This window comes from Polypterus senegalus, chromosome 7 (genome assembly GCF_016835505.1).
Source record: "Polypterus senegalus isolate Bchr_013 chromosome 7, ASM1683550v1, whole genome shotgun sequence".
Lineage (NCBI taxonomy): Eukaryota > Metazoa > Chordata > Cladistia > Polypteriformes > Polypteridae > Polypterus > Polypterus senegalus.
The window spans coordinates 51,029,666-51,054,350 of NC_053160.1; the positions used below are offsets into that span (position 1 = coordinate 51,029,666).

Below are 24,685 nucleotides of genomic sequence, written 5' to 3' on the forward strand. Positions count from 1 at the left end.
CCTTAAATGTCCGGCAGACAATTGTCTTACACAAAGATACAACTAGGCCTGTGCCATTTTGTCAAGCGTTTCTGAAACCTTATATTGTCATACTTGTTGCCTCTGTAATTAACATTATTAAATCCAAAAGTGAGGTCTACATTCACGTTAATATACTGATCTAATTAAACCATTAACAACAATGTACACGGCGGCAGCAGGCACTTCGACTTTATTCTGAAACACTGCATAAAAGCAGAAATGTGAGATGCTGCTGTTGTCTTCTTTTTCAAAGGCATGAATGAAAGTGTATCAGTTTGTCCTGCCATGGCCCGGTTTAATTATTTATGGTGCAATATTGGGTTTCTGCTCTTGCTGGCCTATTAAAATGACACATGCCCTTTTGCCCTTTAAACTGAAGACTGTATAGAAAAAAACAAATCACATTAATTGTAAAAAAAAAAAAAAAGAAAATTTAAGATGTGAATTTCCCCTTGGGGATTAATAAAGTTCTATCTATCTATCTATCTATCTATCTATCTATCTATCTATCTATCTATCTATCTATCTATCTATCTAACACTCATAAATCTATTAATAATGAAGACAGAAAATGCGTATACTTTGGATTTTATCAATAATTTTTATATACAAATAACAACAGCAGTATGTTTTTGGAGCTGAATTTTCCGCAATAGGAGCTGCAGACAGGGAGGGCCTGGGAGTTTTTGACACAAATCGCAATTCGCTGAACTCTTTCTTATTCTGATGCTACATTTTTGGACATTTGGTTTTGAGGCCCACTAGGCCTTTAACCGACCCTCACTCAAATCCATTTCCTGGCCACCTTGTACACATTGCCATTTTCAGCATGTTGCTTGCTTATAACAGGGATGTGACTTTGCCAACCTGAGCCGTAATCCTCATTGCCTCATCACTCCTCATCTTTCCTCAATAATGCTGTGACACGCGGGTTCTACCAGCCTCCAACTCTCTCCCCTGGGCACCTTTTCCAGTCTGCTGATAATCTAGATTTCCTAGCATCGTGGTACTTTTACTGGAATGGTGTCAACTGACATAATTAAAACAATCTGTACAATTGTTCATCAATTGCTGCAAAGCTTCCAGAAATTCAAAATGCAGATTAAACTCCTGTAACACTGTACTATGCTGTCTCTTCTGTGGAGAGCTAGAGATTAAGTCGCATTTTGACATCGCTGCTGACAAGGTGTTTTTTTAAGCATTCCTTTAATTAAAAAGCAAAGCAGAGCGCACATGGGGGCAACATATGGAGTAGAGAGGAGGTTAATTAATTATGGAACAGCCTTTGGAAGAAAAAGGAAACATGCAATGCACTGTTCACATTTCACCACACTTGGCTTGCATTCTTCACATCAGTTTTCTTATACACAAAAGCAAATAAAAATAATAATTCACACCTTTCATCACCTGTATTAGTGGCACAGTTATAAATGCTGGTGCCTCATACTGTAGTTCCAGGCTTCTGGGTTCAAATCCTGCACCACAGGTTTGTCTGGGCTCATTTTTTTCTGGGCATTCAAATCCCAAAGTCGTGGGTGTGCTGGGTCTTATTGCCAAGTCGTACTGGCCAGTGCCAAGTGGGTGTGTGCCTGGTGACAGATGGGCACTACATTTACAGTTGTTTTTCCTTGTGGTAATGTTGCCATGATAGGATTCAACTTCTGTAATCTTGAGGCAAATGAAGTGGCTTCAGTGATGGATGGGTAATCATTTTCTTAGCAACTACACACCACATCATAATTAAATAGCAATTGTTTACATTTGTTCTTTTTTCAGCATAATGTATCCAATAATTAACAAAATATAATACAGTGGTGTGAAAAAGTATTTGCCCCCTTCCTGATTTCTTATTCTTTTGCATGTTTGTCACACAAAATGTTTCTGATCATCAAACACATTTAACCATTAGTCAAATATAACACAAGTAAACACAAAATGCAGTTTTTAAATGATGGTTTTATTATTTAGGGAGAAAAAATCCAAACCTACATGGCCCTGTGTGAAAAAGTAATTGCCCCTTGTTAAAAAATAACCTAACTGTGGTGTATCACACCTGAGTTCAACTTCCGTAGCCACCCCCAGGCCTGATTACTGCCACACCTGTTTCAATCAAGAAATCACTTAAATAGGAGCTGCCTGACACAGAGAAGTAGACCAAAAGCACCTCAAAAGCTAGACATCATGCCAAGATCCAAAGAAATTCAGGAACAAATGAGAACAGAAGTAATTGAGATCTATCAGTCTGGTTAAGGTTATAAAGCCATTTCTAAAGCTTTGGGACTCCAGCGAACCACAGTGAGAGCCATTATCCACAAATGGCAAAAACATGGAACAGTGGTGAACCTTCCCAGGAGTGGCTGGCCGACCAAAATTACCCCAAGAGCGCAGAGGCGACTCATCCGAGAGGTCACAAAGACCCCAGGACAACGTCTAAAGAACTGCAGGCCTCACTTGCCTCAATTAAGGTCAGTGTTCACGACTCCACCATAAGAAAGAGACTGGGCAAAAACGGCCTGCATGACAGATTTCCAAGATGCAAACCACTGTTAAGCAAAAAGAACATTAGGGCTCGTCTCAATTTTGCTAAGAAACATCTCAATGATTGCCAAGACTTTTGGGAAAATACCTTGTGGACTGATGAGACAAAAGTTGAACTTTTGGAAAGCAAATGTCCGTTACATCTGGCGTAAAAGGAACACAGCATTTCAGAAAAAGAACATCATACCAACAGTAAAATATGGTGGTGGTAGTGTGATGGTCTGGGGTTGTTTTGCTGCTTCAGGACCAGGAAGGCTTGCTGTGATAGATGGAACCATGAATTCTACTGTCTACCAAAAAATCCTGAAGGAGAATGTCCGGCCATCTGTTCGTCAACTCAAGCTGAAGCGATCTTGGGTGCTGCAACAGGACAATGACCCAAAACACACCAGCAAATCCACCTCTGAATGGCTGAAGAAAAACAAAATGAAGACTTTGGAGTGGCCTAGTCAAAGTCCTGACCTGAATCCAATTGAGATGCTATGGCATGACCTTAAAAAGGCGGTTCATGCTAGAAAACCCTCAAATAAAGCTGAATTACAACAATTCTGCAAAGATGAGTGGGCCAAAATTCCTCCAGAGCGCTGTAAAAGACTCATTGCAAGTTATCATAAGCGCTTGATTGCAGTTATTGCTGCTAAGGGTGGCCCAACCAGTTATTAGGTTCAGGGGCAATTACTTTTTCACACAGGGCCATGTAGGTTTGGATTTTTTTTTCTCCCTAAATAATCAAAACCATCATTTAAAAACTGCATTTTGTGTTTACTTGTGTTATATTTGACTAATGGTTAAATGTGTTTGATGATCAGAAACATTTTGTGTGACAAACATGCAAAAGAATAAGAAATCAGGAAGGGGGCAAATACTTTTTCACACCACTGTACATATTGTAGATATGATTATAAAAAAGCCTATTTCATACTTTTTCCCGCTCTACTAGCAATATCTATATATATAATTCACTAAGGGCACGCGAGACAGTGAGCGCAAGCAAGACCACCCGCCAACTCTAAGACCTAAAGATACGCTCGACAGAGCCCCGACCACCAACTCTAACTAAGGGCAAACAAGACAGAAAGTGCACGCAAGACAGAGAGCCACGCCCGTCAACTCACAGAGCCCCGCCCACCAACTCTAAGACCATGAGATACGCTCGACAGAGCCCTGCCCGCCAACTCTAACTAAGGGCAAGCAAGACAGAGAGACACACCCACCAAAGCCCGCCCGCCAACTCTAACTAAGGGCAAGCAAGACAGAAAGCGCACGGAAGACAGAGAGCCACGCCCGCCAACTCACAGAGCCCCGCCGACCAACTCTAAGACCATGGGATACACACGACAGAGCCCCGCCTACTTCTGCGTCCACCGTCGCTCTCGATCAAACAGCAATAATTAGCAAACAAACAAAGATAACTGGCAGTAACAGTGCAAAATTCACAACTGGTATGCCAGTTTGAAAAGATAAGTTTTGAGGGTAGTTTTAAAATGTGTTATTGAATCGAGCTGATGTATATGAGAGAGAAGAGAATTTCCGAGTTAAGGAGCACTATGAGAGACACTCGAGCTCCCATAGCACAGAGTTTGATGTGTGGTACAGAAAGTACAGCTGCAGATGAGAACCAGAGTGAGCGAGACAAGTGCCAGTCTGTAGGAGATCAGTGAGGTTGTGGAGAGCTTTAAATGTTAAGAGCAGTATTTTGTATTGTATTCTGTAGTTAACAGGGAGCCAGTGAAGTTGAGATAGAACAGGTGTAGTATGTTCAGTGGATTTAGAACAGCAGGTTATTATCCTGGCAGCAGAATTTTGAATTTTGAATAAATTGTAAGCGATGGATACGTTTTTGTGGGATGACAGATAGAATACCATTACAGTAATCTATACGTGAGGTGACTCGGGCATTAACCAATACTTTAACCAATACTTTAGTATTGTGTTGTGTAAGAACAGGACGAAGTCTAGAAATGTTTCGGAGATGGAAGAAAGCATTCTGAGAAATGTTACTTATACGGGAGGAATTATTTAATAATAATAATAATTATTATTATTATTTAATAATTGCCATTATTAGTGTATAAATGGATATAAATAATTGCATGTAAACGATTTGCCAAAATCTGTTGTATGTAAACGATACTGTTTAAAACGTTATTGTTTTTTCATCAGAAAACCCGGTTTCCATGTCTACCTGTATTAGTTTAAATGGCACTTTTACCACTCGCAGTAGGGGGGACGCGCTGACTTATCGTGTCGACTGAGCAACACAGTGAATGCGGCGTCTATCTATATACAGGTATGTCTATGTTTTCCGTAGCCTGCTACAGGAAGGTACTCTCTCGACCATTGGCAAATGCTATTTTTGATATATTGCAATGGTGGTTTCCTAAGACTTTGTTGTACTGAATTCCTTTCTCACCGTCTTCCATTCCTATTCTTACACCGCCGTATGCTACGGCGGGCTTCAGCTAGTACTGTATATTACAGTATAAAAAGAAGCATGCTTGAGGAAAATCCTTGAACATTCACCGGGATTTCTGAACGTTTTTGTTGCTCAGGGCCTTTGCTCAGTCACGGTAGAGGGTCCATCCATCCATTTACTGAACCTATTTAATACAGCATGAGTTGTGAGGATCTGGACAAATTAGGCACAACGTAGGGACCAATCCTCGTAGAGTTGGCCATCAGTGCTCATCATTTGGCCACTGTGAGATGGCATCCTCCAAACTTAAGATACATAAATTCTCCTAAAATGTAGGCAAAAATAAATCAATCGCACAAAAGCTGCCCTCTGTTTTCCATTTATGTCAGGAAGCAGACAAAAGGACCAAAGAGAAAAGAATTCAGTGCTCTTACCTTTAGTAAGACAATGGATTCCAAGCTTGACCTGGGAAAAGTTGCCACTTCCAATTTCACCACGCACCCGGTAGAAGCCAATTCTTTTGCCAAGGGTGAGCTCCTTCACTACTTTCTCATCCTGGGACATGTCCAAAGTCAGCCTCTCGAAAGGGGTGAGCCGCCGCTGCATGCCTCCTTCTTCTTCTGTGTAGCACTCGGCACGTAGGTAGTCCTCGCCGCTGTCCTGCCGACTCCATCGTGCGTATCGCTGGCTACCCAGACCTCCTCCATTCAGGTAGACTGCAGTCATTCTCCGCACGCTCCTAGCTTTTCATCCTTCTTTACACATGAAATGAATGTAGCTTTTGGATTTCCTGAACACCACAATTGGAAAGAAATATTTTGGTAACAATAAAGGTCAGCAAAAAAATCTAAACTAAACCTAGGCTAAATTATTTTTGACCAATAAAGGAAACAATATTTAAGATTTATAATTACTGAATAATCTCATTTACAGTACTCCAAAAATTAGCTATTTAATAATTTTTTTACGCAAACAACATGGAACATATTCATTTTCTGAGGTTATTTTTTGGCATGTTAATAAAAAGTATTAATTAAAGAGTGAAAATTACCATCTGTATAACTACTGACTAAGCATACAAAAAGAACAGAGAACACTTAACATGTTAAGCAACTGTGATTAAAAGTGTAGAACGATTAATAAGTGTTACTATGTTTAGACAGAGTGCATTAACTAAAACGTGACATGGCAACTCATTTGTTAGTGCTACATCCACACAGCTCAAGACCAAAGTTCAAATTCTGGGCCAGTCACTGTCCATTTCCCACATTTACTTTGGCTTTCTTATGGTTACTCCAACTTTCACCTTAAATGCATCTACAATATTTTTTGGCTACTTAGCAGCTCTAAATCGGTGAGAGTGAGTGTGCCTTATGATGGACTTGTTGGTTCATCCCTTGCCCCTAATGCTGCTGGGAATAGACTCTGTCCCCTGTGACAATAAGATGGATTAGGCACGTCTGAAAAACTATGGATAGATGTTTATATATGTTTATTGTACATGTATTGTAGAGGACATCAGTGTGGCAAATTTTACCAAATACGCTCTAGATGAGATATTAAAAACCCAAGTTAAGCAACAGGATGGGATAAGATAAAAAAGTAAGTCTGGAGATTCAGACTACCAAAAGGTTGTCTGGGAGTTGTAGTTTCTAAAGACAATCCTATCAGAAGGATAAACAGGGATTGTTGGCTGGAGCTCTAGCAAGGTGGCCTTTTAAAGTTTTTTGGGGGTTTCCTGTTGACCCAGAAATGATTTTCCGGAATGTGGGCATAGCACCAGAAGTCCTCCCAGGTCTGGCTTTTTAAAGGGCCTTCACAGACTCTCCTGTGTAATGTTATAGACCAGGGAAGGACCCTAAGCCTAATACTAACACAGGTACGTTTAGAAAAAAATTAACATCTTAAAAGGACAGTGAAACTAAATTAATATTAAAGGAACCACAGTATAAATCCACTTGAATCTCTAAAAACCCACGTGTTACCATAAGTAGATAAAGTCAAATGGAAGTTCACAAAATGATGCTTTATTATTTTCAGTGCTGCCAGGTTACTGACTCTAGACTAGATTGCTATACTACTCTAATTTCAAAGTTGACCTTCAGAACCACTTGAAGGATTTGCTCCCAATTGTGAACCAGCTGGGACTTCCAAATCTGATGTCATGGTTGTCTGTCTGAAAAGAGTGGATTCCTCTCTCCAGCTGAAGAAGGAACATTGCCCTTAGTGGAGAAGTTCAAGTATCTATAGATCATCTTCAAGAGGGAAGAAGAACAGGAACGTAAGACCGAAAACCTGACTGGAGCATGGCAGGTGTTTTGCAGATTCTGTACTGGTCCATGGTGGTGTAATGGGAACTGAGCCTAAACACAAAACTCTTGGTTTACCAGTAATCTATATCCCTGCCCTCCCCTATGTTCATGAACTGTGGGAAAAGACCTAAAGTATGAGATTGGGAGTACAAGCGGCAGAAATGCAGTTTCGTAGCAGGGTGGCTGGGATGACACTCTGTGAGACACTCGGGAGAACCTCCTGATCAAGAGTAGCTAGTTGAGGTGGGTTGGGCTTGTCATAAGAATTCCCCCTGAGAGCCAAAAGCTGCTCTGGGCACATCCCACTGGGCAGAGACCCTGTGGCAAACCCAGGACAGGCTTAAGGGATTATATCTCTTGGTTGGCTTGGGAACACCTGGGAATTCCCCAGGAAGAGCTGGAATCTGTAGCTAGACATACGGTCTATACTGACCAATTTGGTCTGTTGCCGTAGCAACCCTCACTAGGAAGAGCCATTGAGAAGATGAAATCAGAAGAGAATAATGCTGTGATAGAACACAAAAAATAAAATAAAGCTGGGGCACCCACAGCATGGCTGTCATTTTCATTGCAGAATTACTACACCATTACTCTGTAATCCTAATGTCAAATGAAAATCGTAATGGTGAGAGCTGCTGTAAAACCTCCAGAGTTTGATCATGTCAATGGTTCCTTACATACCTGATTACTTTTCTCCCAGATGTGAATGTGAGGTTTCACAAATGCACTGACTGCTTTAAATGCCATGATAAGAGGTGGCATTACATCACATCTTTTTATGTTTACAGCGTCTCAAGCAATCAGCTCCGAGTCTTTGGAAACATCCTAATGTACAGGGACATTGTTCAGCACTTTCATCAGTAAGAAGAAGCAATGCAGGGCATATTCTGAAAATTTCTGTTTTCAGATCATTAAAGTTCTGCTGAGCGTATTGCTGCAATAAAAGAAATGCAGTAAAGTCAAGTTGAAGGCTCACGGTGACTTATGGCTGAAGTGTCCCACTCTCTTCTTCAAAATGCTTGCATTTTGTGCATTTTTCATTTTTCACCTTCTCTTTCAGTCTCCCTCTTCACAAATTCTACTGTTTCAGAGATGGGCACAAGGAAAGGAGACACAACAACAGGTGGCTGGGAAAGTTAAGCTCCTCTTCATTTAGCAGTTTTTAAGTTCTTGCACTTTCAGAACAATGGTCAGACCCATCTTCAACCTAAAAGAGGAAAATAGACAGAAAAGTTGAACTGTTATGTGAGGAGATGAAGAAAGTTAAATTTCTTTATTGCCAGTTGCCAATTAAAAAAAGGCACAGGGCACATCCTCCTGCATACTATGTTAGTTGTGTATGAACAAGATAATCGTATATTTTTTTAGCATCTGACCCCTTCAGATATTTGGATATCTGAAACATAAATGTTTCTGTGCATACTGCATCTCTGTTGTTAGTCATTAGTAATAAAATATAAGTAATACAATATTTATAAACTGTTAGGGCCAGTTTATACTTCACGCTCACATCTACTACGCATTCCCAGCACTCTTTTGATGTGTCTTATGAGCACATCATCAGAAATTAACGCAATGCATGCACAAATTCCTGTACCACCAACAATGTTTGTGGCTTGTGTGTTCAAGTTTTGGTAAGTGATGTCAGAATTATTGTTTAATATCAACATCTCCATAGTGACAAATATGCCTGTCAGAACAGCTGGCATCAAACCACCAGCTCTTTGAAAGTGGATATTGAAACGTGAAAGACGAATTGGAAGCAAATACGAGACAGATATGTCTGTGCAAAGTTGACGAGAAAAGAAGCAGGTATTTGAACATTGCAAGACAACGCAGTGAGGCGGCAAGCCGCATTGAAGCTCCAACAGGATCAATGTGCATGCTTTGATGTTTGATGAATGGTTCAATGCGGTGAAGCAAATCTTCAAACTTAAATGCTGACATATATAAGTATTCATGGTGCTTTTCTTCATCCATTTCTCGCATATGCAATACAAGCATTGCATATTCCCTTTCATAATGACGCAATATATCTAAAGATCTTGCATACCATCTTCTGTGTCTCTGTTGACATCTTTTTTTTGTACTTTTGCAACAGCATCAGAATGCAAAGAATTTTTATCTTCAACATCTTTCTTCCCTCAACTCACAATACAGCCAAACCGGAAGTGGTTTTCTCACCATGACGATTTCTCACACTGCCACCTGGTGGGATCCTCCAGCTTTACATGAAGTATGCATGCAAGTATAGTCAGTACACTGATTGTGTAGCTGCAGCATCCACAAGCATACAACTCGCGTAGTGTCAAGTATAACCCGGCCCTTATTATCCCTCCCCTGTTCTGTTTCTCTTCTCGGTATCCTCATGTGGCACTTGGTGCCAATGCTCTACTGCTAAGGTGTTTGCCTGCCTATGGAAAAGTCATCTCAGATAAAGGGGCATTGGAATATTTTTGTAGAAGCGTCCTTTCATCAGATTGGTCTGTCCAGCTTTAGAATGGCCAGTAGGGAGATGCAGCTTGTTGGTCAAAGTTTCCAGGACTCTGAGCGTGCCTGGCTTGTCTGACTTCTTTTCTACAATCTGACTGTGGTTCTGCAATTAGCTGATGGACAGATATTGTTGTTTTACATTCATATTAGTTAGTTTCTACTTTGTTATTGCTATATTTTGCCAAATCTGTATCCTTATGTGTGATAGTCCCGTATGAATGGTATAATCTATTTGCATTTTGCCTTGGAGAGGAGTTGTGGCCATGTACACAGTTTACATGGGCAGTGGCTGAGCTCAAGATTCATCATCAGAAGCAGCATTAAAAACAGACCCATTGTGCCACTCCTTACAGGAACCTCCTGCTCCTAAATCTGTACACACTGTATTGTTATTCTTTACTGTCCAGTCGTTTAATGATCTACTATATTTTCGGATGTGCTTCAAAGACATTTAAAATCATTTGAATAAAATGTTACTATGTCCATTAGAGTCCTTTCACTCATCCTTGGCTGTGCTTGTGCACATGGAATGTTCTTTATAATAATATCATGCATTTCTGTAGACTCTTAAAGGAATGAGGCCTGAGGGCTTCTTTGATACATTAGCCCACTGCACAACAACTGCATGGGTCATGTAAAAATAGTGAAATATGTATTATTATAAATATTTAAAAAATGAAAATAATAAAAGAAAATTAGCCTGCTTTATACAAAACAATTCTGGTCATACTTCACATTGTACAGGTGTGTGGGCATAGAGCCAGGTAATAGAATAAAACATTTGCCATCTCCTGCCCTACGTGTACTTTCAGTGCCTGTCCTATGTATCTGCATTTGTCTGAACCTACAGTATCTTGACCAGCGCTCCCTCTCTCAAGTGCGTTCCCTCAAAGCCTGCTTCTCAAACTCTGTCTGGTTTTCTATTTCCCATCCTTGAAGGCATCTCCCTCACCATGCCTACTGTGTTATTTCTCTTCCTTGTCTGCCTCACAATCGCACTTCCTCTTTCAAGTGTTTTTTTTTATAAATGGCGGTGGTCGACAAACCAATGAAGAGAGTTGATTTTTGTCAAAGCATTTCTTCACAAGGCTTATTTATGCCATTAGGGATAGCTTGCTTACCTGAGAAACCTCTGGCCTAATTGTGAAACATTTAGAGGTTGCTCCATTCTTAAAATGTTATTTGTATTGTTACTGCACATGTACTCTGGCTGGCTGATTAGTAAACAAAAAAAAAAATTAAACAGAGGACAATCTAGTACTAAGGTGGAGTTCAGTTCCTAGAACATTCTAATAGTAAGTGAAAGTTTCGAGAACATTCTAGTAATAAGTAGGAGTTTCTATTTTAGCCCTTTGCGATGATGGTATCTCAGCAGAAAGAAAGGAAAAAATGGTGTAAAGCCTGCGGTGGCCACTATTCCCAGACATTCCTCAACGTCTGAAGCTGACAAATGAACCTGAACAGCTGAATTTGGAGGGTCTGACAGCAGAAAGAACAACATCCTTCTTTGATGTCTTTATGGAAAAAAGCAAAGAAAGGTCGCAGATGCTTCTCAAGAAACCACCAGAACAATTGACAGATGATCCAATCTTCAACGAATTTTGTGAACTGTCAGCCTGCTTGACAGTATTGAACGATGTAGCTGATAGAAGAATAGGTCTCATTGAAAAGTACAATAACATACTGACAGGACGAGGAACAGAAACAGTTTATTCCTCAACTAATCACAAACCATTGCAAGAATTGTCCATTTCATCAAAGACAGAGCTAATGTTGTAGATCTGCAAGTGTGGAACAATTGTCTGCTGTTCAATTCAGATAACATAAAAACTGCCAAATGGAGAGACCTCTAAATGTTGCTTTTTGGTTTTTTTAATTAACATTTTGTTTGTTGTAAATGCTAGCCTTGTAGAGAATTTGAATGTTTTTTTTATATCCTAGTGTGTGTGTGTGTGTGTGTGTGTGTGTATATATTGTGGAACGGGACCCGGACACAGACAAGCGGACAACGTTTGTTCACCCAACACACCCATTTATTCACCACAACTATATACAATATTTACAAGTCCAGTGCACAACCCAGTGCCTCCAGCACTGATTCCCCAAAAGTCCGGGCCTCTCACACAGTCCTTTATGCCTTCCTTCAGGCCACCTCCAGTCCTCTCTCCAGCTCCGTCCTCTTCCACCCGATTTCCGCTCTCGAATGCAGGGAGGCGGCCCCTTTTATACCACCCCGGATGGGCTCCAGCTACTTCCCGGCACTTGTCCTTGGACACACCCCCGTGTGGCAGGAGGTGCCGGCAGCGCACCCGGAAGCCCTCCAGGTGTCCGCATTCTTCTTCCCCCCAGCACTTCTGCCACACCAGGATTCATCAGGCACCGGGGCGCCGCCTGGCGTTGGCCACGGGCCCCTACAGGGTTGGGCCTCCGAGCCCCCTACCCGAGGCCACCAACAAAACCAGGGCGGTCGCCCCCTCATGGTCGGGAGGAGGCACCAGCCCTCCTCTGGTCCCCTCGGGCGTCCTGGATGGGCTCCACCCCCAGCCGCATGTGACTATATATATATATATATATATATATATGAGAGTGACACAGAGAGAATGTATATACTTTATATACCAGTATATATAATTATACAGAGCAAATTTATGAGAGAGAGAGGGAGTATGTACAGTTTAACTGTGCAGAAAATATTTATAAACAGTGTGGGAGTGTTTCTAAGGGCTTAAAATATATAAAAATAACCATACAAACATATGGTTTCTACTTCTTGAATTTTCACCTATCACGGGGGGGTTCTGGAACGCAACCCCCGTGATTGAGGAGGGATTACTGTATATACTGTATATACTAGTACAGGGGGTCTTCGGGTTACAACGTTTCGACATACGATGTTTCGAGTTTACAACACTCACTCCAATAAAAACTTTTTTTTTAAAAAAATTGAGACGTGAGTGTTTCGGCTTACGCCATTAGTGTCATACTTACAGAGTATGTGGGCAAACTAGTTTGGTTGCGCACGGCGGAAGAATACACAGTAACGCGGCATATGAGTGAGAGAGTTGGCGAACTAGTTTGGTTGCTTGGTTTGGCGACTTTTTGACCCTTATCATGGCTCCTAAACGAAGGTCAGAGTCTTCAGATGCTAGTGCTTTGAAGAAGAGGAAAGTCATAACAATGGAAGTGAAATTAGACATTGTAAACAGATCAGAAGGAATATCAGGTCAAGGAATTTTTTTACACTAATTTTTTGTCATTTTTTCTGTTACTACAGTACAGTGTACAATGTAGTATATTTATGTCCTTTTCCTTTTTCTGTGGCTTAGTTGTGTTTTTATGTTCTAGATTATAATTTTGCAAATGTGTTAGGATAGGTAAGTGACTTAGGATAGGGTGTGTTTCGAATTACACCAAAATTCGGGTTACATCACTGTTATAGGAACGGAACTGCGTCGTAACCTGAGGATCCCATGTGTATATAATTATAAAGAGTATATTTATGAGAGAGAGAGGGAGTATGTATGTACTGTATATACCTGTATATAAAAATACACAGTGGAAATTTAGATATATATTTATACATTTTTTAATGGTGTTTAATTTACCGAATCTAGATATTACTGATGAATAGTTCAGGATTGTATTTCAGGCACTTACTTCTTGGCAAAGGAAGAGTGGTTCATTATTAATTTACTCAGAATAAAGCGCTTACTTGTGTGCAGAGGGAAGATTACAAACCCTGCAGGTCAAATGTACAGACTACTGTTCAAGCAAACACCAACATACTCAGTTTTCATTGTGCCTGCTTTACTAGCCATATTTCTGAACTACACTAAAATGTGAAATGTGATCTGTGCCATCTAAGTCATTTCAGTTGCATTCTATTGTTTTGTGAGGTCTCTCATTACGTACTCATGATATCTTGCTTAATAATGACATGACTCACATAAGAAAAAAGATCCTCTCTTCTTTAGACCTGAACAGTTTAAGGTCATGGAGGAACTATCTTAGCAGCATCATGGACAAGTCAAGGATAAGCTCTGGGCATTGTATCCAGCCATTACAGGCCACACATGTACCCCATGCTATGCCAACTTACAGTCTCCAATTAAACTGACATAACTCAAGAAGAGCATGTGGACAGTATCTGGGCAGGGTTTGAACTTTGTGTATTGGAGCTGTGAGGTTGCAGTGGTGTCCGGATTTATTTAAAAGTGCCCATGCAGAACTATAACTGAGGTAACATACAGCACAATGAAAACAGAGGAACCTGCATTAATTTGCCATGCTCAATATTATTTGAAATATATTTTGAGGTGAAAAATGGTGCCTTCCTTTTTTTAAATATTAACTGAGGCAGAAACAACCCAAAATCAGATTTACGCTACACATTTTTTGCTCTCAATCAGTATTTTTATTTCTTCCTGTTCTTCCTGTTTCTTCAAAATAGCAAGGAATTTATATTGAGAAGTTTAGAAAGATACTTTTTTATTATCCAGAAGACAGAATAGTTGAAATGTTTTTTATGGTAATATAGAAGGTTGGGTGATCCATCCATTGCCTTGACCAGTTAAAAAGTTTGGATATACACCCTTCCTTTATCAAGGCAACAAAAGTTACTGGTTTTACACAATTTCCATCAATGTAGATAGAATATAAAAGGAAAATGGAGGGGAATCCCACTAGCAAAATGAAACACTAGAAGCTTCAGTAGCACCTCAGCTGTCTGCCAGTGAAGGCTGTTTTATTTTTAAAATTGTGCTTTTGTGGAAGTGAAATATTTACTTTGCTTGCACAAACAAACTAGCCAATTTTTGTAGAGAGTTGCTTACGCCTTTTGTGAAAAAAGCCTACCATCTTCAATTTGGTTTCAGAGTTGATGATCAGGACAAGGTATGGAGTCCTAAATTTTATAAATGTTACTTTTTTTTCTCCAATATAGTGTTTTTTTTTGTCATTTTAAACCTTTATCTCAAAAACACTGGATATGATTGCCAGATTTGGATTCACCCTCAAGTCTATGAAGAACGCCTACAATTTTTGATGGGAGCGAAACATTTTTTTTTACTGCAGACCAGTGCCTTTAAACCACACAGCTGTCGGGTCTCCTCTTCAGTGCTTTACCGTGTGACCCTGAGTACACAGCAAGTTCGCTAAATGTAAAAAAAAAAAGTACGCAAGCAACTGTATTACAACTCTATGCAAGTAAAGCAACTTGGGATGGCAGTTACTATAGAAAAGTAATGGAATTCTATGTTTTCTGTTTTTTTACTCCTTATCAAACCACACTACTGTTATTACATTCAAAAATAATTCATTAAAAAAGCATTTAGCATAAATATAAAACCACCAGTAAAATCCCCAAATGGAATATTAGTGGGCAGTATGAGAGTTACAAAATCTCACTTTTAGATATAAGAGTTCAATACTTAACAATTCAAGACAGAAAAAATGACAATACTTCAATACATTTCAATTCCTACATATGGTACAGCAAAATGAAAGGTCGAGAAATCCTGGCGTAGACATATCACTTGGCTTTTGATCACATTTATGTGTCAGTAGTGTGCTGCAGTTAAGCATTAAGTCTACTATTGTACAAAATCATGAACTGTGACAACGGCTGAGAGTAAGCACTGACTGTATATTAGTGTGGACCCTGAGAAGTTGGTAGAACACATTGTTTGTGAATCCCTGACCTAAGATCATGCTGTGTGACTACTGTTAGGATTAACCTAACCTAACTTAACCTAACTTAACCTAAGATCATGCTCTGCTTTGTAACATCGGGTTTCTATAAGCTGGAGGTTGGGTGAATAGTTTTGGGGTCCATGTCTTAAAGGAGTATTTAACTTATGGTTTAGATCACCATAAGGCACCAGTTAAATGTAATCAACAATAACATGGCTTGCACAGAATCCATTTTTATAGCTCTTACTGTACATGGGCCTTTGCTAATTAGTCATTTTTCCTCCCGTAAGTGTATATTCATGTGTGGATCTTTTAAGAAATAGAACAAATGGGTGGACATCTTCCAAAATGCTCATTTTTCAAACTGAATAAAAATGACTGAAAATGTCTACACTTATTTACAGCATATTTTAAATGTTGCCATTGTGTTTCTAAAACTCTTTCTTGGCATAGCAAGTCCGTTGTCCTCTTGGATTCGTGGGGATGCAGCACGTTTAACTCTCCGGTCTTTAGAGTATAAAATGAGAGGCAGATCGCTAGAGTGTAACCTAGCAAGTTAATCAGGAAGCAGTGCACTCCTTTATTGTTCCTTTCTGTATACCAAAATTCAAATAACAAACAATAAGAATGAATTATGAACAAATAAAATATGACTTGAATAAAAAGAAATATCACAACTGAAGAAAGGCGAATGGTGTGTTTTAAAAGGTACATAAGTTTTTTTCAAATATTTAAAAAGATTTAGTATGGGAAGCTGGAGGCTGTTATGTTCCACATTGACATTCTGGAACGTTCACTGTATTTAATATAATGACAAAAATATTTGATGTCACTAAAATGCCATTTTGTTTATTGTGGTGGTTTTATCATGGGTGACGTCATACTGTTTACTGTTGCCAAAACTCCAATCTTATAAAACAAGGTGGCACATTTCTCATGGTGCTCCATGTTTTGCATCAAACTTGTTTCTAAATATTTTTTTTTCTTTTCTTTGTGTCTCTGTAGTGTTAAAAGAAGTTATAGTGTACCTACAAGACTTTCCATGACAATTTACTGTAAAATTTTGTTTACTAGTCTTCTGGAATTGACACTTACAGACTTGCTTACCTCACAAATATTCTTACCTTATTTTCGGTGGTTTAACTGAATTCTCTATTTTTGAGCAGTCTATACACTGAGCATGCAAAACCTCAGCATTCTAACTAATGTCTGCCTGTTTGGACAAATTAAACATACAAAAATGGTTTGGGGCACAGGCCCTGGACCTGCTAAGTGTGGGAATGAGGCCACTTTACATGGCAGCCTGGAGCTTTAAGGCTTATGCCTTGATCAGTACATTCACATGTCAGACTTTGAATGAAGTCTTTTGTTTCTTGCTGACCCTTCCTATTGGTAATGAGAGGTTGACAAGCTGTGGCACAACACTAAATGAGCCTTAAATTTTGAAGGACACTTGTCCTGAGCAATGAGCACATTAAATCTGATGAGTCGTGACAGCGGTGAACACTGAACAATGTATTTGCAAGAAGAATAACAAATCAAGGGCAAGAATTGCAAGTTAATTTAGCAATCTTTTTTCATTTTGCCTTCCTGAAGAGGCCAGTAGCAGCAACAAAACGAAATTGGACTGAGTATAAGAAGAAGCTGTTAAGTGATCTGTAATTGTGATGAGAAGAGAGAGCAAATGCTGTCAGGTGCTGCTGGCAGGCGCAGGCCTACTGAAGTTGGCAGGCATACACGGTAACAACAGCCTCTCGAGGCTGACGACCACTATATGCAGACTGGCTGATTATTGACATTGGTAAACAAGGCTTTCATTTCATTGTGTGTAACCGCAAGGCCTCATAGGGCGGTTTTGTACTCCTCAGAGTCTCTCGTGTACTTGAGTACAACGAGAAGAGGTTGTCACAGACTTGTCACTTCATAAACTGGCCGGCCCTGATGACATACAACTGACAGTGCCACAATAATTATACTACATTACAGTTAAAGATTCATAAAAAAAACAATTTCATCAATGACTAAAAATGACCTCAATGGCACTAGAACACCTGCTGCTTTGTTGAAATCAAAGAATTTACAGTAGCTTTCCATATGAGTCATCATTCATCCGACTTACAGTGGATTCAGAAAGTTTTTGTGCTGTATATTTATTTTAAATGTATATATTTGGGGCGGCACGGTGGCGCAGTGGTAGTGCTGCTGCCTCGCAGCTAGGAGACCCGAGTTCATTTCCCGGGTCCTCCCAGTGTGGAGTTTGCATGTTCTCCCCGTGTCTGCGTGGGTTTCCTCCCACAGTCCAAAGACATGCAGGTTAGATGGACTGGCGATTCTAAATTGGCCCTAGTGTGTGCTTGGTGTTTGTGTGTGTCCTGCAGTGGGTTGGCACCCTGCCCAGGGTTGGTTCCTGCCTTGTTTTAGCTGGGATTGGCTCCAGCAGACCCCTGTGTTTGGATTCAGTGGGTTGGAAAATGGATGGATGGATGTATACATTTGCCATGTTGCTCACCAATCTATACTTACTAACCCATTAATGACAAAGAGAAAAGAAAGGTTTGCAAATATATTCCAAATCAAAAGCTGAAATCTCTTCTGTTCAGGTGCACCCTTTTTGCTTTAATTATCCTTGAGATGTGTCTAGAACTTGACTGGAGCCTGTGCCACACTGAACTGCCTAAACACAGTCTAAAAAGGTCACATAATACACATGCCATGACAGGGCAAAAACCAAGCCATGAAGTCCAAAGAATTCTCTGTAGATCTTCATGATCAAACAGTAGTGAAGCACAGATCAGGGCAAGGGTACAAAACCACATCTAAAGCTAGGAGTATTTCCAGGAACACTGTAGCCTCCACAGTTGTGAAACGGAAGAAGTTTGGAGCTACAAGGACTCTTCCAAGAGTTGGGTGTCTTGCCAAACTGAGTAAATGAACAAGAATGGCCTTGGTCAAGGAGGTGACCAAGTACTCAGTGGTCATTCTAGCAGAGTTGCACATGTCATCTGCAGAGATGGGAAAACCAGTTAGAAAGATGACCATCTTAACAGCACACCAACTATCAGGCTTTTATAATAAAGTGTCTAGACAGAAGCCACTCTTGTCAAATGGCATTTGAAAGACTGTGACAGCACAAGGAAAAATATTATCTGGTTTGATGAGCAGAACTCCAAGCACTATGTCTGTTGAAGACCAGGCACTGCTCATCACCTGCCTAATACTGTCACTACAGTAAAGCATTATGGTGGGCCATTGGTGGCAGCATAATGCCATAAGGGTCCTTCTCATCTGTAGGGACAGTGAACCTGGCCAGAACTGAAGGAAGGATGAATGCAGCCAAATACAGAGAGGTCCTTAAAGGAAACCTGCTCCAGAGTGATGGATCCCCTTTTCAGCACCACAATGACCAGAAGCATACAGCCATGACAATGCTGGAGTGGCTTCAGGACAAGAGATCTTGAAGAGGCCTTCCCAAGAAGACATGAAGTTGTAATTGCGGCCAAAGATGATTCTACAAAGTACTGAATTAAGGATCTAAATACAGTGGACCCTTGACTTACGAACTCAATTCGTTTGCGAAGGCTGGTTGTAACTCAAGTTGGTTGTAAGTCAAGACTATTTTTCCCATAAGAAATAATGGAAATACCCATAATGTGCTCCGAACCTCCCACAGCAACACTTACATAACCTTTTCATAATAAAAAAAGGTTGTATAATGTGCATAATTTACCAAAACACCAATAATTGTTCTAATGTACTAACCAAAAAGTTATAAAAAGTGCCTAACCTACCAGAAACAACAATTTCATACTGTAGTCACCATTTAATTTGACATCTTTGGGCTGCAGGAAGGGAGGAGGACGAGAATGAAACAGAAGGTGGTTATTGTTTAGAAGGAGCCTCCTTATGCAAATCTTTTCTTTGTAAAATGTCGAGATGGTGGATTTCGACATGCTGTACATATTAGTGAGATCGGTCACACGAACACCACTGTCATATTTCTGCACAATTTCCTTCTTCGTTTCGATCGTGATCGCTGTTTCTCAAGTTAATCATGACAGTAGTCGAGCACTCAGTTCAAAGCTGGTCGTGTTGTGAACTGCTGTAATAATACACATCAAAGCAAGCCAGTGCTGACTCAGCCTGATGACATCATCATGTGCCGTGCCAGCCCGCTAGCTAACATCCTTTAACAATCGCTTTCTTTACCTTCGTTACCTTCTCTTCCTTCCTTAGCAATTATGCGTCTTGCTTGCCATGGTCTTAGTGAATTATATATATAGATAAATCACTGCACTAACCGAAATTACGTCCACAAACACATGTATCTGGGCTCCGACTGACGCTTACGAATGCTCTCGGCTGTTTGTTTACAATCACACAAGTGGATACACGTGACCGCATTCGGGTCGAAACGCAAGATGTTGGTCGTAAATCAAAACAAAACTTTTGGTCATAAATCAAGTTGTTCGAATGTCAGGCCGGTCGCATATCAAGGGTCGACTGTATGTTTATGAATGAGAGATTTCAATTTTTAATTTCTAATAAATTTGCAGATCATTATGCAAACATGTTTTCACTTTGTCATTATGGGTTATTGAGTTTAGATTGATGGGGAAAAATGGAAAAAGATATGACAAAAAGGTGATGGCTCAAAAGCAGTTGTGGTCAGGATTAGTCCAAGGGTTCAGAAAACTGGGAGTAACGCAAAATAATTGGACATCAAAAGATCAATACATAAGAAAACAAGAGTCTAATTCAAAATAACATAAAGAGGTCTAAACACTTAGATCTTATGGGAAATATCTTAATCTAGACAGTAGACAGATACAGCGAGAGTGAGACTGGGACAAAGACATAGAGAGGGTACAAAAAAACAAGAGATTTGATACAAGGATTTTAGAAGCCATGTGCCTTCATCCTTTATTGTTATGTGTGTCACAGGGCTGGCACCAGCTATAGCAACTGTAAAAATGTGACCATAGTCATGCAAACATTGGCCAAACATGCCAATGCCAAGCTAATTTGCATCGCCTGATTACCAATATTTTTCAAAAGTTCAAAAACAAATTATATGTACGTGAAATGTACAGAAAATGAATATTAAATTAAAAAGTTTAGATTGCTATGTTGTTTGCATGTGTATATGGCGGCTTTTGTTAACATTTGTTTTGAGGATCATGCTCTTAAGTTATGTCCTTCAGGCAAGTATATTTTTAGGTAAGCTAAAGTGAACCCTTGCAGACTCAATACTTGGACTTCAACAACTGCTTCATTCTTCAGACTTTCATTAACTTCATGTATTTTTCTTAAAAGTCTCCCTATTATAGCTACATCAGGCACAACTTTCTTTTTGTACCCATTGTGTCAAAACACTGAGATCAAAGATGAATGAGAGAAGGACAGCAAAAACCCTCCTTAACTTGTGTGGAGTCTGCTCTCCAAGACAAGGCACAGATTTGGCACAGACTCGCTTTTATAAAGCTAAAAGCTCAGGGGTACACGCACACTATGGTTTTCTCAAGAGATCTAGCCTGGTCTGTTTGTATTGAAAATTGTCCCTGAACCAGAAGTGATTCCAATCCAGGAGTTACTATGGAGAAGCCCCAAGATGGAGCCTACCACCACTTCAAGTATGAGAGAAAAATTAACTTGGAGCAGAAAGAGAAAGAAAAAGGCATCAACTGAATGAGAAGAGAAGAAAGAGGGGGAGATGAACAATTGGATTTGGAACTGATGGGAGAAATCAACCCTACTGGTTCAAGAGGGATCCCAGCAATAATTTTGATATAAGAAAGTTAACCTCTGGAACTTGTTAAAGTACAATTAAAAAAACTGGCAACTCGTCATTTCCTATGCAGAGACACTCTCATTTGTCACTTTATTAGGTACAGTGTCCTGTACACAATGACAAATTCTAAAAACCATGATAAATGCAAAAATGATGTGATACACCAACAGTAGAGAAAGACAATGAAGAGTGTGCCTGCTTGGTTGCAGAAGTACTGTAGACAGACAGATGAATGCACACATAACATAAGTCTGCTTTTTCACACCTGAGCTCTCTTCTGAAGTCATTTTGAATATTATGTAACATCCATTCATGATCCATTTTGTAATGCAATTATCCAGTTCAGGGTCACTTGAAGCCAGTGCCTGTCCTGGCCGGACTGGGTGCTAAGCAGGAACCAATCCCATTACAGGTACCACACACCACCACACGCACATTCACAACAAACCAAATGAGTGTCATCAATCAACAACTTTAATATGAGGGGGAAAATCCTTACAGGAACTGGGAGAACAAGATAATTCCACACAGACTGAGACTCGGCCCAAAATGCAGGAGTCGTGAGACAGCTGTGCCAACCATTGTGTCACTGCAATATGCCATCATGTAACACTCAAACACAGATAATACGCAGCTATCAAGAAACGACAAGAATGCAAAAGCAAGATTTATTCTTTAGAATAGGAGACTATTTGATGGGCGGCACGGTGGCGCAGTGGTAGCGCTGCTGCCTCGCAGTTAGGAGACCCAGGTTCGCTTCCCGGGTCCTCCCTGCGTGGAGTTTGCATGTTCTCCCGTGTCTGTGTGGGTTTCCTCCGGGCGCTCCGGTTTCCTCCCACAATCCAAAGACATGCAGGTTAGGTGGATTGGCGATTCTAAATTGGCCCTAGTGTGTGCTTGGTGTGTGGGTGTGTTTGTGTGTGTCCTGCGGTGGGTTGGCACCCTGCCCAGGATTGGTTCCTGCCTTGTGCCCTGTGTTGGCTGGGATTGGCTCCAGCAGACCCCCGTGACCCTGTCTTCGGATTCAGCGGGTTAGAAAATGGATGGATGGACTATTTGATGACAAAGTGACTATTTAAAATTAGCTGTATGGCTTCCACGCTGATATGTAGATTTAGATTCCTCCACAGAAAGAAACAAAATACAAATTTCCTCTCATTTTAATCTCACACCACTTAATTGAGTCAGGGCTATGGAGGACCAAAGCCTATCGAGGCAGCATTGGGCCTAAAGTGCCGAATTGGCCCTGGACATGGTGTTAGTCCGTTGCAGACAAAATATTAATTAAATGAGAAAGTTTATATCAATTAACAAGATGAAAAATTAACTTACAAAATATTTGTTTAATTACAAAATTGAACTCTTTGAGGGCTGAATATTTTTTCCAAAAAAGCAATGGTTTCACACATAAATCAACCTAAAACGTCTGTGGCTACATGTTTGGCATCTCTGTGGCTGCGTGGGGGCACCTCGATGGCCAGCAGGAATGCACGGTGGGCTGGCTGCCTTGGCTGTCTTTGCACAGCAGGTGGGCAGCGGTGGCAGTCACAGTGTGACACAATATAGTTTGTATCTCTCATCATCATAAGTGGTGGTCCTCCCAGGCGAACGCTACCAAAACATGTTCAGCACCACGAGATCAGCTGGGGACTGATCAGCTGATGCTGGTACCTCACTTTCTTTTTTGATCTCCATCTCCTGATCACTTGCATCAAATTTCAAGTCTGACATCTCAGAGTCCGATTCAGTAATAATATGTAAAACGTCTATGGAGTATTTTTATTTGCATATCTGCTTTAGTCTCTCGCCAGATGTCGATGCCATTTTAGAAATTGTTTGCTCTTCACTACTCATGCAGGGAATCTCGGTCAAATCAAAAAGCTACTTAACTTTCCTTCTAGCAAAGAGAGACGAACTAAAACAGAAGGATGAGTTTTGTCGCAGTTTATAGCCTATTACTGTCCTCTACCCCTGAATTTTGACAAAAGTCGACATCTGCCCTGAAAGAGTTAAGAATCAATCTGATGAACTGGCACTCCGTGTAGAGCTGTTTTACACCTTGTGCATAATGCTGCCAGTATAATCCTTAGTGAGTCTCACAGTGTTTGTATAAAGGGGGGACCCAAAAATTCCTGGAACTGTTAAAAAAACAAACTCTGTTGTAAGACTAACAGCAATTCCCTTTTAGTCACCTTGAAAATACTCTGCTTGACATGTAATATCTGTACAATGAAGTGCTAGGGCGACTACAGGAAAGTATCAAGAAAAACCTTCCAGGGAAGTGGTGCACTCAGGACTGGATTTTGCACCACAACAGCACACCTGCTCACAGCACATTGTCAGTCAAAGAGTTTTTGACCAAAACCAATGTGGCTGTTGCTTCACATCTCCTGTATTCGTCAGAACTCACTGCACAAGACTGCTTTCTGTCCCGGAAATGACAAGTGAGACTGAAGGGAAGAAGGTTTGCTAACTTTGAAGAATTCCAAGAAAGAAACGCAAATAGCTCTAGACATGGTAACTAAAGATGAGAACAGGAAATGTTTCAAGGAATATGAGAAGCACTGGGACAAGTGTATTGCATCTCAAAGAGAGTATTTTGAAGGTGACACAAATTCAATTGCTGTGTTATAATAATTTTTTTTAATAACATTTATTGGAATATTTGGATTGAACCTTGTAAGTAAGTATGGGCAACATAGGCATCATGGTGGCACAGAGGGTAGGGTCAATTTCTGACCTGGTCATTGTCTAGGCTGAGTCTGCACATTCTTCCTTTGTCTGCATGGGTTATTCTCCAGTTACTCTGGCTTTACTTCCCAAAACATGTTTTAACTTGATGGGTGACTCTTGGTACTAGCGAGTGTGCATGTGTGTTTGTGTCATAGACAGTCAGTGCTGGGATAAGCTCTCACCCCAGTGACCCTGAATTGGGTTAAGTGAAATAGAAAATGGACAAATGAAAGAAAGTATAACCAAACTTGGCAATTATCAAATGAAAATCATTTAAAAACTGCATTTAATCAAAACTAAAACAATTGTTGACACACACACACACTTCAGTACATAAAAATGTTTGGCCTTCAGGCATCACCTAGGAGCTACACAGTGAAAAGTGGAGGTGAATACATCATATAAAGTAATTATGTCCACCATGCAGTCCTTCCTTTTGTTTGTTTATGAGAGTTAGTTTTCATTTTCAGCAAAGAAACGTCAAGTCTCATCCGGCAGAGATAAACATGCCTTCTCTTGTGAAGACACCAGAGAACTGGACACAAGGTTATATCGGGTTGTACCACCATTTCAATTCAAATCATCAACTAAAATGACAGGATGGCATAGAACTGTGGGTGAATTATGGAAACAAGTCCAGGGAAATGGCATCTCATTCCCAGAACCAAACCTGGAACTCAATGCTGTGAGGAG

The 24,685-nt window shown here is 40.3% G+C and overlaps 1 protein-coding gene across 2 annotated transcripts in view; it reads right to left on the reverse strand.

The window, feature by feature from the left end:
* nim1ka (NIM1 serine/threonine protein kinase a) overlaps positions 1-24,685 on the reverse strand; it is a 109,791-nt gene that overhangs the window by 19,024 nt on the left and 66,082 nt on the right. For both annotated transcript variants that reach the window (XM_039758613.1, XM_039758614.1), the window contains exons 2-3: positions 7,969-8,494; positions 5,410-5,765 (exon numbers count right to left, since the gene is read on the reverse strand). In XM_039758613.1, the coding sequence (XP_039614547.1) occupies positions 5,410-5,701 (292 nt within the window). In that variant the 5' untranslated portion in view covers positions 5,702-5,765; positions 7,969-8,494. The remainder of the gene's footprint in view (positions 1-5,409; positions 5,766-7,968; positions 8,495-24,685) is intronic.